This window comes from Carcharhinus amblyrhynchos, chromosome 9 (genome assembly GCF_965287045.1).
Source record: "Carcharhinus amblyrhynchos chromosome 9, sCarAmb.v2.hapA, whole genome shotgun sequence".
In the NCBI taxonomy this organism is placed as follows: Eukaryota; Metazoa; Chordata; class Chondrichthyes; order Carcharhiniformes; family Carcharhinidae; genus Carcharhinus; species Carcharhinus amblyrhynchos.
Window position 1 is genome coordinate 2,572,153 of NC_137332.1, and position 16,528 is coordinate 2,588,680.

Genomic DNA, 16,528 nt, shown 5'->3' on the forward strand with positions numbered 1-16,528 from the left:
GCACATTGAGGAGGGAACACAGATCTACAGTGTACATCTATGATACCAGGAAGCATCTTTTTAATTCCTTATTTAGTCATTTCCTAAGATGTTGCCATCCTTTCTGGAGAGCTATATTCCTTTCCAGATCCTTGCGTGGGATAATGGGTGGGATTTTCAGGCTGTGCACCCCAAGACCAGAAACTCCTGCCTGAGATCAATGCACCTTTAAATGGTCCTGCAAATTTCCCATCCCAGCCATTCCGATTTCTGCGGCGAGCATGCCGGGAAAACTCTGCATTATCTAAAAAAGGATATAATTAATTGCGTGAGAAGCAGCTCAGAGAAGGTTCACTTGATGGATACCTGGAATGGGGGCAGCACGGTGGCACAGTGGTTAGTTCTGCTGCCTCACAGCACCAGGGACCTGGACTCGATTCCCAGCTTGGGTCACTGTCTGTGTGGAGTTTGCACATTCTCCCCATGTCTGTGTGGGTTTCTTCCGGGTGCTCTGGTTTCCTCCCACAGTCTGAAAGACGTGCTGGTTAGGTGCATTGGACCCAAACAGGTGCTGGAGTGTGGTGACTAGCGGAATGTCACAGTGACTTCATAGCAGTGTTAATGTAAAGCTTATTTGTGACTTTAACTTTAATCTTATGAGGAAATGTTGGACAAGTTGGACCGGTTTCCATTGGAATGGCTCCTGCTCCTAACTCATTTGCTCATATGTTTGTAAACAAGTGGTATCACGGATGAGTAACCCAACACCTTGCAGAAAGAGTCACTGGTCGGACATTAGGACTGAGAATGTCAGTTATAATTCACCCGGGGCTAATTCTGACTCTCCTCCTCTCACTCCTGCATCTGATCTTCCAGTTTGAGCAATGCAATTGCCTGGAGCCGTTTACTGAGAACTGGGCCTAGTTTCTGCAAATTCATCTACATTGCTGTCAGTGTTTGTCTCATTCTTGAAGCAATCTCCCTGTTTGTTATTCACAGATGGAATCTCCGTCAAATGAAACTGAGAAACGTTATTTGTTTCACTTGAAATGCTGCCATTGAATCTTCACAACTGAAACATTTCACATTCTAACATACACCTTCTCACCTTTTGTCATGCTTTTAATCTTTCCAAGTGGTGATGGAACAGAAACATAGGAACCATCTAGAAAAGAAATGGTAGTTCCAAATTAATATTGATCTTAAATCTATTGAAGACAAAATTATGACAAGAATGCACCTAAAGTTAAAGATTTAGCTAGCATTGAGATAACACCTTCACAGATTCGGAGAGAATGATAGGAAGCCATTCAGCCCATCATGCCTGTGCTGGCTTTTTGAGTTAGTCCTATTACCCACTGCTCTTTTCCCATTGCCCTGAAAAGTTTCCTTTTTCAACTCTTTCTCCAATTTCCTTTTGAAAGTTATTATTGAATCTGCTTCCACCACCCTTTCAGGCAATGCTTTCCAGATCACAACAACTCACTGTGTTATTTTCTTCTTCCACCTATTTTTTTGTCAGTTATCTTGAAATGATAATACCTGGCTTCAGTGGAACAAGGATATTTCAGACTGTAATCACTTTTGTAATGTGGGAAAGTAGCAGCCAACCTGTCTGTACACAGCAAGCTCCAACAAACATCAAAGAAATAAAGGATTAGATACTCTCCTTCTATTTGTTGGGGAATAAATATTGGCCCCAGAACCACTGGGAAGAACTCACCTCAACTCCTTCAAAACAGTGAATTAAGATATTTTATACTCCCCACGAGGCCAGACTGTGGTAGACTCCAGTTCAGTAAGATAATGTGTTTTCTGCCGTGATGGTGAAGTGTTTGGCAGAATATTGATTTTGATGATCAGCCATAATCAAAATGAACGGTGAAGCAAGCTCGAAGGGCCAAATGGCCTACTCCTGCTTCTATTTTCTATGTTTCTAAACATTGCTGGTGCCTCACTCTGGTGTATGAGCAGCAGTATTAGCAGCAGTGGAAAACAGTGGCCAAAAAAGTCAATGACTGTCTGAGAAGGTCAATGATTGGCTGAGAAGGTCAATGAAGGTAACTTGGTAAATCTCAGTGTAATCAAACAGAGCCAATGTGGTTGAACGAACGGGAAATCATGTTTGAACAATTTATTGGAGTTTTTTGAGGAAGTAACAAGCAAGATCAATAAAGGGGAACCTGTGGACATGTCAGAGTTTCCTATCTGCAATATACTGAATGGCAATATATGAATCTTATTGATTGGTGTATTTGCTCCTGTGCTGGGCTGTCTTATTCTGTCCTACACTGGCATTTGCTGCAATGTTGCCATCGACCGATTCTTCCGTCTTATTCCTCTGCAGCGAGTTCTATGTTGGCTCATAGAAAAGCTGCAGCACCAAAAAGCTGCAGCAGGCTACGGTGCAGAGGGACTGGGGGTCCTCGTGCATGAGTCGCAAAAACCCAGCCTGCAGGTGCTGCAGGTGGTCAGGAAAGGCAAATTGTGCGGAGGGTGTGGAGAGTCTGCAGAAGGATCTAGATAGGCTGGGCGAATGGGCCAGGAAATGGCAAATGGAATTTAATGTTGGCAAGTGTGAGGTGGTCCACTTTGGTAGGAAGAATGGTAGGAAGGACTATTACTTACGTGGCGAAAAACTGCAGCAGGCGACGGTGCAGAGGGACCTCGGGGTCCTTGTGCATGAGTCGCAAAAACCCAGCTTGCAGGTGCAGCAGGTGGTCAGGAAGGCGAATGGGATGCTGGCCTTCATAGCGAGGGGGATTGAATATAAAAGTAGGGAGGTCTTGCTGCAGCTGTATAGGGCATTGGTGAGGCCGCAGCTGGAGTACTGTGTGCAGTTTTGGGCGCCGCACCTGCGCAAGGATATTTTGGCCCTGGAGGGAGTGCAGAGGAGGTTTACTAGGCTGATACCGGAGTTGAGGGGATTGAGCTATGAGGAGAGGCTGAATAAACTAGGCTTGTACTCGTTAGAGTTTAGAAGAATGAGGGGAGATCTCATTGAGACGTATAAGATGATGAATGGGATGGATAGGATAGAGGTGGAGAGACTCTTCCCGCTCAAAAAAGACAGTAGGACTAGGGGGCACAGCCTCAAGATAAAGGGGAGGCGGTTTAGAACGGAGTTGAGGAGGAACTTCTTCACTCAAAGGGTGGTGAATCTCTGGAATTCTCTGCCTGTTGAAGTGGTGGAGGCTGCCTCGCTAAATATTTTTAAGAAGCGGGTTGATGGGTTCTTGATAAGAGAGGGGATTAAGGGTTATGGGGAGAGGGCGGGAAAGTGGAACTGAGCCACAACAGATCAGCCATGATCTTATTGAATGGTGGGGCAGGCTCGAAGGGCTAGATGGCCTACTCCTGCTCCTATTTCTTATGTTCTTATGTTCTTATGTAAATGGGATGCTGGCCTTCATAGCGAGGGGGATTGAATATAAAAGTAGGGAGGTCTTGCTGCAACTGTACAGGGCACTGGTGAGGCTGCAGCTGGAGTGCTGTGTGCAGTTTTGGTCGCCGCACTTACGCAAGGATATTTTGGCCTTGGAGGGAGTGCAGAGGAGGTTTACTAGGCTGATACCAGAGTTGAGGGGGTTGAGCTATGAGGAGAGGCTGAATAAACTAGGCTTGTACTCGTTAGAGTTTAGAAGGATGAGGGGAGATCTCATTGAGACGTACAAGATGATGAATGGGATGGATAGGGTAGAGGTGGAGAGGTTCTTCCTGCTCAGAAAGGACAGTAGGACTAGAGGGCACAGCCTCAAGATAAGGAGGGAGCAGTTTAGATCGGAGTTGAGGAGGAACTTCTTCACTCAAAGGGTGGTGAATCTCTGGAATTCTCTGCCTGTTGAAGTGGTGGAGGCTGCCTCGCTAAATACATTTAAGATGCGGGTAGATAGGTTTTTGGTAGGCAAGGGGATTAAGGGTTATGGGGAGAAGGCGGGAAAGTGGAACTGAGCCACTTCAGATCAGCCATGATCTTATTGAGTGGCAGGGCAGGCTCGAAGGGCTAGATGGCCTACTCCTGCTCCTATTTCTTATGTTCTTATGTTCTCATCTCAACCCACACAGATTGCAATATTGACCATCTTTACAGTCACTCTGATAAGAGGTAAGCTTGGGTTTCAATTCAGCAATTATTCACACAGTATTTTTTTTTACAAGTTAAGAAGCAATGATTAATTGGTGTATTTTTGTGGGGTGAGGGTGGGCGGGGTCAGGAGGGGGCATGGCATCATTGAGTGGAGGGGATCTGCCCAACAAGGTGAGCATGGGGCCTCACACAGTGTAAATCCAGCTCTGCTTGAGGGGGTCTAATGTCCTTCTTCTTAATTATAAGTTTGTTTTGGGCCTCAGGTGAATGAAGTTGAACAGCTTTCTCTCTGCTCTGGTGTGTAAGTAGACATTCTCTGTCATTGATCTGAAGGCAGATACAGTAGCAAAGAGGTGCAAAGATGAGATGATGGAATGGCGGCGTGGACTCGATGGGCCAAATGGCCTAATTTAGCTCCTATAGCTCATGAACTTATGAAGAGATCATATTGAGCAACTCCAGCAGACAGCCAAATTTCTCTGGCAGCTTAAATGGGCCATTTCTACTCACATGGTTGAATATCTTGGTGAGATCAATAAAGGCACTATAAAATGGTCTCCTTACTTCATGGCATTTCTCATCTAACTGCTGAACTGAGGAGATCAGGTCCGGTGTTGATCTTCCGGTTCTGAGACCGCGCTGGGATTGGGGGTAGATGTGCTCAGCCAGGACTTGCAGACTGACAAGGGCAACATAGGAAAATATTTCCCCCATGAGGCTCAGCAAGGAGATGCCCTGATTGTTGGTGCAGTCACCCTTGCTTTTGTACAGGGTCACGGTTTCGGCATCATACATACACTGAGGCACTGTCGCCTTCCTGTGCAGAGACACAGAAGTTTATGCAGATGCTACAGGAGTGCTGGTTTCTCCGACATGATGAGTTCAGGCAGTGCAGCATCAGAACCTGGCGCTTTGTCCATGGCAAGAGAGTCATTAACTTTACCCAACTCTTCCACCAAAGGTCCAGTACCTAGCTCTGCCATGACAGGCAAGCTTTCCATGGTGTCTCTACTTCCTCGGTGACAATGCTCTTGTATAATTGCCATGATAAGGTTCACCATGGTAGGCTTCTGCAGAAAATGCAGATGTATGGGATTGGGGGTGATCTAGGGAATTGGATCAGGAATTGGCTAGCGGATAGGAGACAGAGGGTGGTGGATGATGGTAAATATTCATCATGGAGTTCGGTTACGAGTGGTGTGCCTCAGGGATCTGTTTTGGGGCCACTGCTGTTTGTAATTTTTATTAATGATCTGGATGTGGGTATAGTTGGGTGGATTAGTAAATTTGCTGATGACACCAAAGTCGGAGGTGTGGTAGATAGTGATGAAGGGTGTCATAGTTTGCAGGAAGACTTAGACAGGTTGCAGAGCTGGGCCGAGAGGTGGCGGATGGAGTTTAATGCGGAGAAGTGTGAGGTAATTCACTTTGGTAGGAATAACAGATGTGTTGAGTATAGGGCTAACGGGAGGACTTTGAATAGTGTGGATGAGCAGAGGGATCTAGGTGTATGTGTACATAGATCCCTGAAAGTTGGGAGTCAAGTAGATAAGGTTGTTAAGAAGGCATACGGTGTCTTGGCGTTTATTGGTAGGGGGATTGAATTTAGGAGTCGCAGCGTCATGTTGCAACTGTATACAACTCTGGTGCGGCCGCACTTGGAGTACTGTGTGCAGTTCTGGTCCCCACATTACAGGAAGGATGTGGAGGCTTTGGAGAGGGTGCAGAGGAGGTTTACCAGGATGTTGCCTGGTATGGAGGGGAGGTCCTATGAGGAGAGGCTGAGGGATTTGGGGTTGTTTTCGCTGGAAAGAAGGCGGCTAAGAGGGGATCTTATTGAAACATATAAGATGATTAGAGGTTTGGATAGGGTGGATAGTAATAGCCTTTTTCCTCTGATGGAGAAATCTAGCACGAGGGGGCATGGCTTTAAATTAAGGGGTGGTAGTTATAGGACGGATGTCAGGGGTAGGTTCTTTACCCAGAGGGTGGTGAGGGATTGGAATGCCCTGCCTGCTGCAGTTGTAAATGCGCCTAGTTTGGGGGCGTTTAAGAGATCCGTGGATAGGTTTATGGACGAAAAGGGATTGGTTTAGGTTAGTGGGTCATTGTTTTGTAACTGGTCGGCGCAACATCGTGGGCCGAAGGGCCTGTTCTGCACTGTAATGTTCTATGTTCTATGACACGGCACAGCGTACGGTTGGGGCGGCACAATGGCACAGTGGTTAGCACCGCTGCATCACAGCGCCAGGGACCTGGGTTCGATTCCTGGCTTGGGTAACTGATTGTGTGGAGTTTATACATTCTTCCTGTGTCTGATTGGGTCTCCTCCAGGTGCTCTGGTTTCCTCCTACTGTCCAAAAGATGTGCACGTTAGATGCATTGGCCATGCATTGGGGGTGGAATGGATAGTGAAGAGGATTATCAGAGGATACCATAGGATATAAATTCACGTGAGAATTGGGCCAAAAGATGGCAGATGGAATTTAACCTGGAGAAACGTGAGGTGATGCGATTTGGAAGGTCTACTGCAGAAGGAAAGTATACAGTAAATGGTAGAGCCCTTAGAAACATTAGCATACAGAGGGATCTAGGTGTGCAGATCCACAGTTCCCTAAAGGTAGCAACTCAGGTGGACAAAGTGGTCAAGAAGATGTATGGCATGCTCCCCTTCATTGGTCGAGGCGTTGAGCATGTTGCGGCTCAACTTTGGTTCAGTTTGAAGGGTCAATTACTTGAGAGCATACGTTGAAGGTGAGGGGGGAGAGTTTAAAAGAGATATAAGGGGAAAATGTTTCACACAGAGAGTGGTGAATGCCTGGAACACACTGCTGTGGAAACGGAGAAAGCAGATTCTATAACAACGTTCAAGAGGCATCTGGATAGATACATGAATAGGCAGGGAATAGAGGGATATGGGCCAGGTAGAGGCAAGAAAATATTAGATTAGAGAAACATCTGTGTCGGCACAGACTTGTGGGCCGAAGGGCTTATTCCTGTGCTCTACTGTTCTTTGTTCTAAATTCTCCCTCAGTGTACCTGAGCAGGCCCCAGAGTGTGGCGACTCAGGGAATTTCACAGTAATTCCATTGCAGTGTTAATGTAAGCCTACTTGTGACACTAATAAATAAACTTTAAAAGTGAAGCTAGGTGTTCCATCCATCTCTCTGTTTATTACAGTAAATGATAACCTCTCCTGCCCATGGTAGCAACAAAGCTCGAATAGTCTCTGTCCGTTCCCACGTGTCCATCCCAGGTACAATATCTGATGCAGCAAGACCCATGTCCACTCTTGCTGCAGTAGGGAAAGATGTTTTGACTTTGGGGATGGAATCTCTTGTCCTCTCTCTAGTGGCATGTTTGGAGGCAGGGAGAGTGTTGAATCGGGTGGGAGGGTGGCAGGAGAGCCCTTTGTCTCCCTCCTTTCTCCATTCCGATTAAGGCCATGGCAGGGAGGCCTTTGGTTAAACTTCCTGCCCACCTGCTAACTGAGGCCCTTTGGTCATTGATTAATAACCACTTAAGGGCTTTATCCAGCTGTCACTAATGTTACTCCAGGTGGGAGTGACCCTGTCACCTAACAGGGAGCAAACTGAAACAAGCAGACTGTTGGCCATCTTGCTGGGATGTGGAGATGCCGGCATTGGACTGGGGTAAACACAGTAAGAAGTCTCACAACACCAGGTTAAAGTCCAACAGGTTTATTTGGTAGCAAACGCCACTAGCTTTTGGGGCTTTGCCCCTTCGTCAGGTGAGTGGGGAGTTAAAAGCCCCCCCCTCGCTGGTGTCAGGGTTGTCTCCTCAGTGCCTGATTGAGAAGGAGGGAAGGAGGGGGCCCGCTGAAAGCTATTCCTTTTTCCTGCCTGCCAAACACCCTACAAATCCCAACCCCTGCAACCTCACCCTGCAATACCATCCCCAGCGGTTTTTACCTCTGGCCTGGCTCACTCCATGATCCTGGGCCTCAGGTGGCTGTCATTCCTGCAGCAGTTTTCCTGCTTCACCTCAACAAGCTGTGTTAGTACAGGAGTGAAATGTAATGATCTCAAATTCATGCATTTACCTCCGCCAGGTTGGGAATATTCATTGCAAGGTGATTCATCCTGAGGCCTTTTATAATGTTTCAGCAGGGTAACAATCGCATCATGACCTGGAATATAAGGAGTAATGACAATAACTGAAAACATTTGCTATAAGTTTCACACATGTGAAATAACGTGTCTGTATAAATACTCTAGAATTTCAGGATTAAAAAAGATTTGCATTTCTATCATAGATTTCACAACCTAAGATTACCTAAAACCTCTTTACAGCAATGAAGCACTCTTAAAAAGCAGTCAATCGCTGTAATATCAGACACACTGCAGCATGTTTATCAACTGCACAGTATATCCTCAGTACTGTTCCTCTGAGGGAGAGTCAGAACTCCTTCAGTACTGACCCTCTATCAATGCAGCACTCATTCAGCACTGACCCTCTGAGAGAGTGCCGCACTGTCAGAGGGTCAGTGCTGAGGGAGTGCCGCACTGTCAGAGGGTCAGTACTGAGGGAGTGCCGCACTGTCAGAGGGTCAGTGCTGAGGGAGTGCTGCACTGTCAGAGGGTCAGTGCTGAGGGAGTGCTGCACTGTCAGAGGGTCAGTGCTGAGGGAGTGCCTCACTGTCAGAGGGTCAGTGCTGAGGGAGTGCCGCACTGTCAGAGGGTCAGTACTGTGGGAGTGCTGCGCAGTAGGAAGTCTCACAACATCAGGCTAATGTCCAACGGGTTTATTTGGTAGCAAGTGTATTTAGAGTGTAATGCAGACAAGTGTGAGGTATTGCACATTGGAAGGACAAACCAAGGTAGAGCATACATGATAAATGGTAGGACTCTGAAGAGTGCAATAGAACAGAGGGATCTGGGAATACAGATACATAATTCCCTAAAAGTGGCGTCAGAGGTAGATCGGGTCGTAAAGAGTGCTTTTGGAACATTGGCCTTTATAAAACAAAGTATTGAGTTTAAGAATTGGAATGTTATGGTGAGGTTGTATAAGACATTGGTGAAGCCGAATTTAGAGTATTGTGTGCAGTTTTGGTCACTTAATTACAGGAAGGATATTAATAAGGTTGAAAGAGTGCAGAGAAGGTTTACAAGGATGTTGCCGGGACTTGAGAAGCTGAGTTACAGAGAGAGATTGAATAGGTTAGGACTTTATTCCCTGGAGCGTAGAGAAATGAGGGGAGATTTGATAGAGGTGTATAAGATTTTGATGAGTATAGATAGAGTGAACGCAAGCAGGCTTTTTCCACTGAGGCTAGGGGAGAAAAAAAACAGAAGGCATGGGTTAAGGGTGAAGGGGGGACAGTTTAAACATAAGAACATAAGAACATAAGAAATAGGAGCAGGAGTAGGCCATCTAGCCCTTCAAGCCTGCCCCGCCATTCAATAAGATCATGGCTGATCTGTCGTGGCTCAGTTCCACACTCCCACCCTCTCCCCATAACCCTTAATCCCCTCTCTTATCAAAAACCCATCAACCCGCGTCTTAAAAATATTTAGCGAGGTAGCCTCCACCACTTCAACGGGCAGAGAATTCCAGAGATTCACCACCCTTTGAGTGAAGAAGTTCCTCCTCAACTCCGTTCTAAACCACCCCGTCTTTATCTTGAGGCTGTGCCCCCTAGTCCTACTATCCTTTCTGAGCGGGAAGAGTCTCTCCACCTCTATCCTATCCATCCCATTCATCATCTTATACGTCTCAATGAGATCTCCCCTCATTCTTCTAAACTCTAATGAGTACAAGCCTAGTTTATTCAGCCTCTCCTCATAGCTCAACCCCCTCAACTCCGGAATCAGCCTAGTAAACCTCCTCTGCACTCTCTCCAAGGCCAAAATATCCTTGCGTAAGTACGGTGCCCAAAACTGCACACAGTACTCCAGCTGCGGCCTCACCAATGCCCTATACAGCTGCAGCAAGACCTCCCTACTTTTATATTCAATCCCCCTCGCTATGAAGGCCAGCATCCCATTCGCCTTCCTGACCACCTGCTGCACCTGCAAGCTGGGTTTTTGTGACTCATGCACAAGGACCCCGAGGTCCCTCTGCACCGTCGCCTGCTGCAGTTTTTCGCCACGTAAGTAATAATCCTTCCTACCATTATTCCTACCAAAGTGGACCACCTCGCACTTGCCAACATTAAATTCCATTTGCCATTTCCTGGCCCATTCGCCCAGCCTATCTAGATCCTTCTGTAGACTCTCACCACCCTCCGTACTATTTGCCGTTCCACCAATCTTGGTGTCATCAGCAAATTTCGACACCCTACACTCAGTTCCCTCCTCCAGATCATCGATATAAATGGTAAAAAGCTGAGGCCCCAGCACCGACCCCTGGGGCACTCCACTAGTCACCATCCGCCAATCCGAATAGCACCCATTGACCCCCACTCTCTGCCTCCTATTTGACAACCAGTCCTCTATCCACGCTAACACCCTACCCCCAACTCCATGTCCCCTGACCTTCTGCAATAACCTCTTGTGAGGTACCTTGTCAAACGCCTTCTGAAAATCAAGATAGACCACATCCACCAGCTCTCCTCTATCCACCGCCCTAGACACATCCTCATAGAACTCCAGTAAATTTGTCAGACACGACTTCCCTTTAATGAAACCGTGCTGCGTCCGCTCTATCAAGCAATTCCTCTCAAGATAAAGGGAATATTAGGGGGGATTCTTCACCCAGAGAGTGGTGGGAGTGTGGAATGAGCTGCCGGATAAAGTGGTAAATGCAGGGTCACTTTTAACATTGAAGAAAAACTTGGACAGGTTCATGGATGAGAGGGATGTGGGGGGATATGGTCCAGGTGCAGGTCAGTGGGACTAGGCAGAAAAATGGTTCGGCGCAGACAAGAAGGGCCAAAGGGCCTGTTCTGTGCTGTAATGTTCTAAAAGTCACTAGCTTTCAGAACACTACCTCTTCATCAGGTAAGTGGATGAAGGAGCAGCACTCCGAAAGCCAGTGGCTTTTGCTCCCAAATAAACTTGTTGGACTTTAACCTGATGTTGTGAGACTTCTTACAGTGCGGTACTTCCTCAGTACTGACCCTCTAACAGTGCAGCACTCCCTCAGTACTGACCCTCTAACAGTGCAGCACTCCCTCAGTACTGACCCTCTGACAGTGCAGCACTCCCTCCGTACTGACCCTCTGACAGTGCAGCACTCCCTCAGTACTGACCCTCTGACAGAGTGGGACTCCCTCAGTACTGACCCTCTGACAGTGCAGCACTCCCTCAGTACTGACCCTCTAACAGTGCGGCAGTCCCTCAGCACTGACCCTCTGACAGTGTGGCACTCCATTGGGAGTGTAGCATTGTTTCTTGTATTCAAGTCCTGCAGTGGGGCTTGAGGCTGCAAGTGTCTGATTCAGATACAAGAGTGCCTCTTACTGAGCAATGACTGACTCCAGCTGTCCAATCAAACCCACTTTGGCCACCCCTCAGTTACCTTTCTCATAGGCCCACATCAGGCATGTTTGTTCATCTTTCTCTCCGCTGGAACGACTGGGATCTGAAGCCACCAGATTCATGTCAGCACCACTGTCCAATAGGAACTGCACCAGGCGAATGTGGCCATGGTAACAGGCACTGTGCAAACCTGGAATATAAACCAAGGGCTGAGAGATGCTTCGCAATGTTGTCAGATCGATTCCAACAGGCTCCTCAGAACCTCAGCTAGCATCATCATACAGCAGAGAGAGAAGCCATTGACCCTTGGTGCCTGTATCAATTCATTAAAGAGATATTAATCTCTCAATCCTGCTCTTGCTCCAAAGTGCTTCACATTCACATTGTTAAGTATCTATCCAATTCACTTTTAAAATTATTGTGAGGTGGGATTTACCATGCTTCCCGCCACGTGTTTCAGGATGGTGGGAACCAATCCACCATTGGCCGAGGGTGGAATCTTCAATGGGATTTCCCGTTAAAAGTCCCCCTCGCTGCCGTGCACCCCCAAATGATTCTGCTCCTCCACTTCACTGAGACACTCATTTCCACAGGAGTATGAAACCTTCTTATTCTTTTCACTGAATTGCCTCTGTGTCAAATCTTACCTGTATGCCCATCCCTTCCCTGGTGATTTATGCTCATAACGTTCTGGCTGATCAGAAACTTGACCAGTTCAAGGTCCTTTCCATAAGTGCAGGAGCTGCAATGAAAATGTAAGAGTGATTCTCAAGCAATTCAGTCTGTGGCAGAGGAGCAGGCACTCGATCTTACAGATAAGCTACCTGTGGAAAGAGGTTTCACTGAAGATATTCTCCTTGGTCAAGCTTTCTGTCCCCGATAGTTGGATGAGTTCGCTGGCTACATCCAGTTTACCGTTGTAACAAGCCCTACAAAAACAACAACAAATCTTTCTGTACTAAAGACAAATCTAGGAAAGTAGCAAGAGGGAGAGCCATTCAGTGTCTGCTGACAGAGAATTCCATAATATTTACCGCAGGGAAACAGGCCATTTAACTCAGGAATGTCTCTGTTCCCCACAAGATTCTTCCAAACACCTCTTCACCCCACCCTATCTGCATCTCCTTCGATTCCTTTCTCCCTCATCCAGCTTCCCCCGTAAATGTATCAATACTATTCACCTCTCTGTGGAAGCGAGTCCCACATTCTCCCCACTCCCTGTGGAAGCGAGTCCCACATTCTCCCCACTCCCTGTGGGAGCGAGTCCCACATTCTCCCCATTCCATGTGGGAGTGAGTTCCGCATTCTCCAACTCCCTGTGGGAGTGAGTCACATATTCTCTGCAGTCTCTATGAGAGCGAGTCCCACATTCTCCCCTCTCCTGTGGGAATGAATGCCATATTCTTCCTACTGTTTGGAGAAAGACGTTTGTCCTAAATTCCCGATCAAATTTATTGGTGTTCATCTTAAAATCATGACTCCTGGATACTGATCTCCATCTCCATCTGGCTGCATGGATTGTATAACATCCCCAGCAGTCACAGTTTTCTGCTGGCGAATATTCCAGATTTCCACTGCCCTGTGTGAGGAAGTTCTCTCTCACATCAACTCTCAATGTTCTGGCTCTCATTTTCAACTCCTATTCTGGACTCCTCCCATCAGAGGAAATATAGGTTCTATCTATCTACCTTATCAAATCCTTTGATCATCTTAAACACCGCAAGTAAATCATCTCTTAATCTTTTACACTTAGCGGAATACAAACTAGGTCTATGCAACCTCTCCTTGTAACTTAGTCCTTCAGTCCCAGGATCATGCTGGTGAATCAGCTCTGTACTCCCCGCAAGGTCAATATTGCTTTCCTGAGATCTGGAACCCTGAACTGAACCCAGTTTCTCCAGAGGGGGTCTAACCAGAGCTAGACACAACTACAGCATCACTTCTACCCCTTCATATTGTAATCCTCTTGAGATGCAGGCCAACATTTCCTGAGCCTGTTTGGTTTTTTTTGACCTTATCCATTAGTTTTTCTTGATAGCCGAGGCAATGGTGAAGTGGATGAGTTGAGAAACTTACAAGTGCAGAGGTGTATCTCCATAGATATTCACCGCATGGGGGTGCACATCAAAGTTGCCTTGCAGCAAGTACCTCACAATTTCACGGTGCCCAAAGCGACAGCTGAAATGGAGGGGTGAATGGTCCTCGTTGTCCTGAGCATTCACTGGGGTCATAAGATAACAAAAAATAACCATTAGTTAGAATTCCTGGAGATATAACTAGACATAACCATTGATTAGAACCCCTGGAGATGGAACAATGAAATCTTTGGGTGGGATTTTCCAACCGCACTTGTCCCAAGATCGGAAAATCCTGCTTGAGGGCAACAGACCTTTTCATGATTCACGTCCCGCCCACTACAATTCCCGTGGCAGGAGAGATAGGAATATTCCACCCTTTGTCACAGTTTGGAATTACAGATTACATAAGAACATAAGAACATAAGAAATAGGAGCAGGAGTAGGCTAACTAGCCCTTCGAGCCTGCCCCGCCATTCAATAAGATCATGGCCGATCTGTCGTGGCTCAGTTCCACATTCCCGCCCTCTCCCCATAACCCTTAATCCCCTCTCTTATCAAAAACCCATCAACCCGCATCTTAAAAATATTTAGCGAGGTAGCCTCCACCACTTCAACGGGCAGAGAATTCCAGAGGTTCACCACCCTTTGAGTGAAGAAGTTCCTCCTCAACTCCGTTCTAAATTAGTAGCTCCTGGTAGAATTTCCTATTTGATGGGAAGAGATTAAAGCGGAGGTTCTCAGCTCTGGGGAATGTGGGTTAGATTGATTCAACACAGCTGATGAAAGTGGGAATTTCTGTGTACCAATTGATATTGAGGCAATAAGAGTTTATTGGGACAATGCAGCCTACACCCTCATTTATAATGTTGACTGGCCATTTGCTGGAGGGCTGTTGGGGGCCAGGCCCTGATCCCAGTTTACCATCTGGCCCAACCTGATAGCTTGACCTCCTAATTGACCCTGACGCTGGAGCTGACCCTCGGCACCAAACATGAAACCAGATGCAACCAGCAAACTGACCCTTACACCAAATGTGAACCCAACCTAAAACCAGACCTGTTCCCCATCCCGAATATAATCCCACCCTGACCCAAACACAAGCCTGATCTGTCGTGTTCATCACCGGGCTCTCTTAGCTGAAGACCTCTGTGTTGCTAGAACAGCATCGATCTTGTGCACCTCAACATCACCAGCTGCAGGGTATAATGAAACATAGGAACAGAGGAGACCATTCAGCCCCTTGGGTTTGTTCTACCATTTAAAAAGATTGTGGCTGATTTATTTCTTGACTCCATTTCCTCACCTTGGTTCCATAACCCTTAATACCTCAGTCTAACAAAAATACACTCAATCAGTTTCGCCACTTTTAATTGACCCCCGACTCTTTAACAGCTTTGTGGGGAAGAGGCTGTCAAGTAAAGGGTTAACTCTACTGCTAGTTACTGAGCAGGTGTGTAAGGAGCTATGACACGGTGATACCATTCACTGAGGAGAAAACAGAGAAGCATCTTAGAGAGTAGCTCCAGCTATGTGTGGTTGTGATTAACCTTTGTAAATTGTATGTGAATGTGAGTGTGCTTTCAATACAATGGCAAGATTTCTTCCAGAATAAGAAGTTAATGGATCCTGAGGTAAAACTGCGATAACAGAGAGCGTTCCAGATTCTCATTTCACTTTATGTGAAGAAATATTTCCTGAATAATCTGGCTCAAATATTAATGTCCCACTCCCTTGTTCTGGGCTCAGAGATTACAGAGCCTTTACACTCCATCTTCACTTCACACTCCATACACATCTGGATATAAGAGTGGGAGCAGGAGTAAAGCAAGAAACTCCCCCTGAGTTTACTCCACCATGGCTGATGTTCTATCTCAATCCCACTTTCCTGCATTAATTCCATAAAGTTCTAGCACCCAAAAATCTATCATTCTCAAACTATCTAAATGGTTGTGTAAGATAAGGCTGGGGCTATTTGTTCGAGAGCCTGTCTATGTTGTCTCACCATCTGTCTTGCAGGCTTCAGTCAGCAGGAGTTTGACGATGTTCGGAAACCCTTTGGCACAAGCCAGATGCAGCGGTCTGTCTCCTACCTCCCCACTAACATTGGCATCAGCCCCAAACCTCAGGAGCAGCTTGGTTACCTGAAGAAAACAAGAGAAGCCCCAGCACAGAGTCTGTCACATAGAGTAGAAATCAGAGAATCAGAGATTAGTTGCAAAGCCAGAGCAACTTAATCAGTCCCACACCCTGTCCTTTCACCAAAACACTGCAAATGGTTTCCCTTTTGTGGTTTCTCCAATTTCCTCTTGATATCTATAGAATTTCCAGCACAGTAACAGGCCATTTGACCTACCCGGTCCATGGCAATGTTTCTGTTCCACACAACATAAGAACATAAGAACATAAGACATAGGAGCAGGAGTAGGCCATCTAGCCCTTCGAGCCTGCCCCGCCATTCAATAAGATCATGGCTGATCTGTTGTGGCTCAGTTCCACTTTCCCGCCCTCTCCCCATAACCCTTAATCCCCTCTCTTATCAAGAACCCATCAACCCGCTTCTTAAAAATATTTAGCGAGGCAGCCTCCACCACTTCAACGGGCAGAGAATTCCAGAGATTCACCACCCTTTGAGTGAAGAAGTTCCTCCTCAACTCCATTCTAAACCGCCTCCCTTTTATCTTGAGGCTGTGCCCCCTAGTCCTACTGTCTTTTTTGAGCGGGAAGAGTCTCTCCACCTCTATCCTATCCATCCCATTCATCATCTTATACAAGCCTCCTCCTTCCCTCTTATCATCACCCGTTTTATTCCTTTCTCCCTCGTGAGTTTATCCAGCTCCCCCTGAAATGTATCAATACTATTTACCTCATCCACTCCCTGAGGGAGCGAGTCCCACATTCTCCCCACTCCCTGTGGGAGCGAGTCCCACATTCTCCCCACT

The 16,528-nt window shown here is 46.7% G+C and overlaps 1 protein-coding gene across 1 annotated transcript in view; it reads right to left on the reverse strand.

Annotated features, from left to right (window-relative positions):
• tnni3k (TNNI3 interacting kinase) overlaps positions 1 to 16,528 on the reverse strand; it is an 88,910-nt gene that overhangs the window by 47,558 nt on the left and 24,824 nt on the right. Inside the window, exons 7-13 of the mRNA XM_080195074.1 lie at positions 15,592 to 15,730; positions 13,588 to 13,732; positions 12,336 to 12,440; positions 12,159 to 12,253; positions 11,552 to 11,701; positions 8,130 to 8,216; positions 1,088 to 1,144 (exon numbers count right to left, since the gene is read on the reverse strand). Coding sequence (XP_080051200.1) covers positions 1,088 to 1,144; positions 8,130 to 8,216; positions 11,552 to 11,701; positions 12,159 to 12,253; positions 12,336 to 12,440; positions 13,588 to 13,732; positions 15,592 to 15,730 — 778 coding nt within the window. The remainder of the gene's footprint in view (positions 1 to 1,087; positions 1,145 to 8,129; positions 8,217 to 11,551; positions 11,702 to 12,158; positions 12,254 to 12,335; positions 12,441 to 13,587; positions 13,733 to 15,591; positions 15,731 to 16,528) is intronic.